Source organism: Copadichromis virginalis, linkage group LG19 (assembly GCF_057382275.1).
Source record: "Copadichromis virginalis isolate Kocher_CV1m ecotype Utaka linkage group LG19, C_Virginalis_male_GT1.1, whole genome shotgun sequence".
Classification (NCBI taxonomy): Eukaryota; Metazoa; Chordata; class Actinopteri; order Cichliformes; family Cichlidae; genus Copadichromis; species Copadichromis virginalis.
This window is the reverse complement of record NC_140636.1, coordinates 25,901,534-25,907,965: the sequence shown is the minus strand read 5'-3', so window position 1 is coordinate 25,907,965 and position 6,432 is coordinate 25,901,534. Positions and strand designations below refer to the sequence as shown.

At 51.5% G+C, this 6,432-nt stretch overlaps 1 protein-coding gene and 1 pseudogene across 1 annotated transcript; both read right to left on the bottom strand.

The window, feature by feature from the left end:
* Positions 1 to 1,114: 1,114 nt before the first annotated feature.
* Positions 1,115 to 4,596, bottom strand: LOC146686229 (uncharacterized). The gene is made up of 3 exons (XM_085440976.1): positions 4,191 to 4,596; positions 3,130 to 3,198; positions 1,115 to 3,072 (listed from the first exon to the last, which is right to left on the bottom strand). The coding sequence occupies exons 1-3, from the start codon at positions 4,594 to 4,596 to the stop codon at positions 1,115 to 1,117; spliced, it is 2,433 nt and encodes an 810-aa protein (XP_085297102.1).
* Positions 4,597 to 4,619: 23 nt separating this feature from the next.
* LOC146686228 (uncharacterized) lies at positions 4,620 to 5,679 on the bottom strand (annotated as a pseudogene).
* Between the last annotated feature and the right edge of the window lie 753 nt (positions 5,680 to 6,432).

Genomic DNA, 6,432 nt, shown 5'->3' with positions numbered 1-6,432 from the left:
TCCAATGTGGTTTAGTGTCAGACCAATAGCGGTGGTTTTGTTTGTTAACTTCACCATTCACATAAAAGTTTGCCTCATTACTGAACAAAATCTTCTGCGTGAACTGAGGGTCCTGTTCCAATTTTTGTTTTGCCCGTTCTGCTAATTCTGTGCGCCGATCTGGGTCATCCTCATTGAGATGCTGCAGTAGCTGGAGTTTGTAAGGGTGCCATTTGTGAGTAGCTAATATCCGCCGAAGGGATGTTCGACTAATGCCACTCTCCAGTGACATGTGGCGAGTGCTACGCTGTGGGCTCTTGCTGAATGAAGCTAGGACAGCCACTGATGTTTCTTCATCAGTGACAGTTTTCTTGCATCCACATTTTGGCAAATCCAACACTGAACCAGTTTTCCGAAACTTAGCAAGCAGTTTGCTGACTGTAGCATGGGAGATGGGTGGTCTCGTAGGGTGTCTTGCATTGAAATCTGCTGCAATGACCCAGTTACTGCGTTCACCAGATATCAACATGATTTCGATCCACTCCTCACGTATTAACCTCTTCGGGGTTCCTATGATTGTTGGGTTTTTATCTATGAAGCGCCTTGAGGTGACTTTTGTTGTGATTTGGCGCTATATAAATAAAATCGAATTGAATTTAATTGAATCTTTTTATCTAGGCAACTCTGTCTCTCTAAGATGCTCTTTTGATTCCCAGTCGTGTTACTGACCTGTTGCCAATTAAACGTTGGGTTACTTAATGTAATCCCTGGTTCTTTGATAACAGAGTGAGGTGTTTCACTATGGGAATCACCTCGGCGTGACCAACTACGGAAGCTGCAATGACACCACGTGTGTCTATGACACCCCTGTTGAGCCATGCTCAGGGCTCCGCCTCCTCATTCTAACACGGCCGACCAGCTCCTCCTAACTCATTCCAAGCAGATTTCTTTCCGTGCCTAAGCAAGGAGGGAAATTTTGGTGAAACACCTCACTCTGTTATCAAAAAAACAGGGATTACGTTAAGCAACCCAATGTTCTTTTTCTAACTTTGCTCAGTGTTTCACTATGGGAGATATGGCCCAGTCCCGGATTGCGCCAGCTCCCAAAGCTACGCTCCAGTACTACTCCAGGATTTCAGGTCGAACCTGAGGCACCAGAATCCAGCACTTCCTGAGCCAGGGATGACTGTGCAACCTCCAGCCGATAAAACAGGACAAACGTGTGTGGCATAGCCCAGCTTGCCGCTGCACAAATATCCTGGACTGATACACCTCTGAACAAAGCCCAGGATGTGGCCACACCCCTAGTGGAGTGAGCTCGAAGTCCCGGGGGGGCCTGCAAGCCCTTACAGCTATAAGCCAGAGCTATGACCTCTACAATCCAATGAGCTAGCCCCTGGCGTGATAAGGGCCTGCCCTTGTGAGGGGAGGCCCAGGAAACTAACAGCTGATCTGACTTCCTGAATCCAGCTGTTCTGTCAACATAAGTCCCCAAGGCCCGGACAGGGCACAAAGTGTTCAGCCTCTGCTCCCTCTCTGAGGAGAATGGAGGGGGGTGAAAAGCCAGGAGCTCTACTGTAGAGCTCCTGTATGATGTTTCCAACACTTTAGGGACAAAGGCTGGGTTAGGCCTCAGATGTGCCTTAGAGAGTCCCGGGGCCAGCTGTAGACAAGAGGGGTGAATAGACAGAGCCTGTAATTCACTAACTCGCTTGGCTGTGGTTAGAGCCAACAGCAGAGCGGTTTTAAGAGAGAGAAACTTCAACCCTACTGCCCCAATAGGCTCAAAAGGGTGGTGGGAGAGAGCATCTAAAATGACTGACAGATCCCATAAAGGGACCAGTGGTCTAGAGACTGGGAGCGTTCGACGTGCCCCTCTCATGAGGCGACATACAAGGGGGTGCTGACCAGCTGGTTTATCACCAAACCCCACGTGGCAGGCTGAAATAGCTGCTAAATAGACCTTTATGGTGGAAAAATCTCTCCTTTTGTCCAGCAAGTCTTGAAGAAAACACAACAGCTCCACCACTGAACACTGAAAAGGGATAATCTGCTTTTCATGGCACCACTCTTCAAAAACACGCCATTTACTGCTGTAAATGGAACGAGTGGAGGAGGCTCTGGTATTCTGAATGGTCTCAATAACCTTCGGAGGCATGCCTGCTGCCTTCAAATTCCACCTTTGGGCCAGGCCCAGAGAGCAACCTGGTCTGGATGGGGATGGTATATCTCCACACGCACCTGAGACAGAAGGTCCCTGCGGATGGGGAGTGGCCATGGCTCGTCCACCAGAAGCTGGATGATTTCTGCTATCCAGTGTTTGGATGGCCACAGTGGAGCTATTAAAATCAGTGACAGCCCCTGATCCCTCACTCTGATCAGTGTAGGGGGGATCAGGCTGAGGGGAGGGAAAGCATACAGCGGAGTTTTTGGCCATGGATGGGCCAGCGCATCCACACCCAGTGGAGCGTGTGCGTCTGACAGGGAGATAGACAGAGGGCACTGTGTGTTTTCTTGCGAGGCGAAGAGGTCTACGGCAGCCCGGCCGTATCTCTGCCAAATCTGCTCCACCACCTGTGGGTGAAGCCTCCATTCTCCGAACAGTGGATTTCCTCTGGACAGGAGGTCCGCCCCCCTGTTCAGAATTCCTGGTACGTGAGTTGCCCGAAGGGAGAGGAGCCGAGTGCTGCTCCACACATTTATTTCCCTGGCTAATCTGTGTAGCTGCCGGGAATGGGTGCTGCCCTGGCGGTTGATATAAGCAACTAGAGTGGAGTTGTCTGTTTTCAGTAAAACATGTTGTCCCCGGAGATACGGCAGAAAATGCCATAAGGCTTGGAGAACCGCATGGAGCTCCAGCACATTTATGTGATTCATAGCGAGTCTCTGTGACCAAACGCCATTCACTGCTCTGCCCATCATAGTGGCACCCCAACCTGACAGGGATGCATCTGTGGTCAGTGTCACCCTCGATGATACTGCCCCGAGAGGTACCCCCGCAGCGAGAGCTGTCGGGCTCCTCCAAGGCCGGAGAGCCGCGATACACGGCTGCATTATTTTTACACCACGACTGAGATGTCGGCGAGGGCACAGCTGCAGAGAAGCGACCCACCGCTGAAAATCACTCATCATAAGCAGCCCCAAATGTACCACCGATATCATCGAGGCCATGAGGCAGAGGAGGCGGAGACAGAGTTGGAACCGCACTACTTTCCCCAGCTGAAAACGGGAAAGACAGCGAGTGAAGGATGCGATCCTCCGCTTTGAAAGTTCGATACGATAGGAGATGGAGTCTATTCTGAGCCCCAGATACTCTGTAAACTGTGCGGGTTCCAAGTGGCTCTTTTTCAGGTTGATTGTGAACCCGAGCTCCGTGAGGTGATTCACTACCACCTCGGAGTCTTTGATCGCCTGCTGGCGCAATCGTGAGCATATTAGATAATCGTCTATGTAAGAGAATATTCTGATGCCGCTGTTCCTTTTTTTTTTTTTTTTGCCGCTGTTCCTTAATGGAGACAGCGCTGCCTCCAATCATTTGCTGAACACCCTTGGGGCTAAGGATAGCCTGAATGGGATAGTTTGAAACTCGTACGCTACGCTCTGATAAGCGAACCTGAAATATTTCTTGTGTGGCGATGTGAAAATATGTGTTTGATAGGTTGATTGTAACAAACCAATCGCCTGTGTTAATTGAGCGACAAAGCATCTTGTGTGTGAGCATTCTGAACGTGTACTTTTTCAAATGCTTGTTTAACACACGCAGATCCAGAATAGGACGGAGCAATGTTCCGTCCTTTTTCGGGATGAGGAAATAGCGGGAGTAAAAGCCCTGCTGAGCTTCTTTGCTTGGAACCGCTCTGATTGCCTGTTTGTGTAACAGGGAGGATATTTCCTCCTCCAGTACATTCGCTGAATCGCCACTGGCCACCGAAGCTAACACTCCGCTGAATCTCGGTGGTTTTAACGCAAATTGTACTCTGTAACCATGGGAAATGGTTGACAAGACCCAGGGATGAACTGCGAATGCGCGCCACCCCTGTCTCCCGAGAAGGAGTTGGGGCTCTCCCCTCAGGAAGAGCATGAGCTCCCCTTGCTGGGAACAAAGACAAATGGCAGTGATTTTCTTTTGTTTTTATTTTGAAACTGGGGGGACATTCTGCCCTTGGCAAACTGCCTGGCTGCAGAAATGCACATTTTATTTCTTTTGTTACCCCCAAAACACAGTGAAGTGTCTGGTGACTCTGGGCAGTGCTTGGTGACATAGACAGAGTGCTTAGGAGTGCTTGTTGACACTGCACCATTTGTCCACAAGTCTGTCCTCCCTGAACTGGAGGAGGAGACTGAGAGTGTGCTCCTAGTGAACTGGAAACTTCCAGAGACCCTGAACCTTGGAGTGATTTGGTTACCCCTTCTAACACCTTCCTTCTCTTTGGGGGAGAAGGGAGGGGTGACACCGAATGTTGCAGGTGTGCTAGGCTGACCGCTTCTTCTCCCCTCTCCGGGGTGTGACGGCTTGTTCTTTGCAGCAGCTGCTGCGAAGGAATGCTTGCCCCAAGGTCTTTGGTTCTCTACTTTAGCCTGGTGGGCAGACTGCGGGCCTCCTGCTCCTCTCTGCATTCTGACCCCACTCCGTCCCCCTCTCACAGCTGCTGCTGTTGCAGCAAAGCCAGCTCTTGGCACCTGCTGGGGCTGAGAGTTAGGTTTTCTGGGTAAGCAGAGGTTGAAGGCTGCATTAAGCGAGCATACTGACTGTGCAGCATATTTGTACATCCTTTGATAAATCGTGAGGCGATCCATCTTGTTGGGCAAAGAAATGCTAGAAGAAGCTGAGATTACCCTGCGGTTAGGGTGAAGGTGATACGCCACTGAAGGCTCCACTGATGGGGGTTCGGTCAGCCGCAGTTCACCCATCCCCTGGATCTCAAGCTTAGAGCAGCCCTTGGTCGGAAGCTTGCTTTTAAAAGGGCTTGACCAATAGCGACTAATTTCTTTCATGCAGGCCAGGACTGCTGGCAGAAGCTGCTTCGATGACGGCAAGGCTGGTGGGAGCCTCTTGCCGTCATACAGGTTGCGTTCTGCCCATTCGGCATCCTGGGCGGCTGGCCATGGGATGCCTAGCTTGGCGGCACCCCTTTGCAGACCTCATACAAATTGCTGTCCACCGGGGTGCAACTTCAGCCCCACTTGGTGGCCTGGACTGCTGGGAAGGAAAGGTAGAGTCATCCTCCTGTTCCTCATCCATATCCTCCAGGTCGTGGAGGTCGGAGTCGGCATCGCCCTCCGCGTCCTCGCCCTCTGCGTCCTCGCCACCCGGCTCGCCCACGTTTTGATCGAGGAGGTCCTCGGATGATGGGGGCATGAGCGGGGACTCTTCTTCCATCATGTCCGCCCAGCTTGTAGAGGCTCGCGGATGATGGATATTGCTCGTAGCAGTAGCGGCCGAAAGGCAGGGGTCCTGACTGTTCATTACTGCTACTCTCAGCCTCCTTTCCAGGACTTTCTCTGGCATCAAAACACAGTGTGGGCATCCCTGAGGGTCCGCCAGTGAAGCTGAGCATGCTTGGCACCCATACAGATGATACACATTGGATGAGGGTCCCTGCCTGAGATGGTGGCACCGCATGATGTGGGGCACGGGCGGGATGCAGCCTCTTTGGCCGTCGGCTCTGAACTTTTGGCGGGGGTAGGAGCCGTAGACATGGTTAGCGAAAAGGGGTGAGACTAGGCTACACCGGGCTCGTCTCGACACGTTAGCCTGTAAGTAGCTGGGACTAGCAGCGGGAGTTAAAATCCGAGCTAGTCGCTGCGGGAGTCAGCTTGTCGTGACACGTTAGCTGCACTCCGCTAGCCAATATTGTTAGCAACTTAATGCTAACCAAACCCTAGGTCGACTAACAAGCTGATGCTAGTGAGACGCTAATGTGGTTTGTGGCCTGCTAACAAGTTAACCCTAGCCGGACACTGAACAAACAGCTCGCCGTAACGCGTTAGCCCGAGTTACACAGCGTCGGCTACCTCGCTAACTAAAACCAGGAACTGCTGGGACAGCTCGCCTGACGCGGTTGCTGTTCCACAGTGTAACTCTAAGTACACTTCTTTCGAAGGACTTACTCAGCACCATCCAAACTGGAACCGGAAAAACTGCGTTCGGCGGCGTACTCCTACACGGGATGCCTGAGAACTGCTAAGCAGCTAATCAAGTTAGCCTGAATGCACTGAGGGAGCTCAAAGTAGTTTCTCACAGGAAGAAAGCAAGAATGAGTTAGGAGGAGCTGGTCGGCCGTGTTAGAATGAGGGGGCGGAGCCCTGAGCACGGCTCAACAGGTCTGTCATAGACAGACGTGGTGTCATTAGAGCTTCCGTAGTTGGTCACGCCGAGGCGATTCCCATAGTGAAACACCGAGCGAAGTTAGAAAAAGAACTAATAGTTGCGAAATATTCCTCTAGCTGTTT

Bases quoted from the DNA above. Each gene is read 5' to 3' on its own strand.
- LOC146686229 (XM_085440976.1), bottom strand. From the start codon at position 4,596: ATGCAGAGAGGAGCAGGAGGCCCGCAGTCTGCCCACCAGGCTAAAGTA. The intron at 3,199-4,190 runs GTAACAAAAGAA...TCCCGTTTTCAG, and splicing joins CACTTCACTGTGTTTTGGGG to CTGGGGAAAGTAGTGCGGTT. The intron at 3,073-3,129 runs GTACATTTGGGG...GCTTCTCTGCAG, and splicing joins TGGCCTCGATGATATCGGTG to CTGTGCCCTCGCCGACATCT.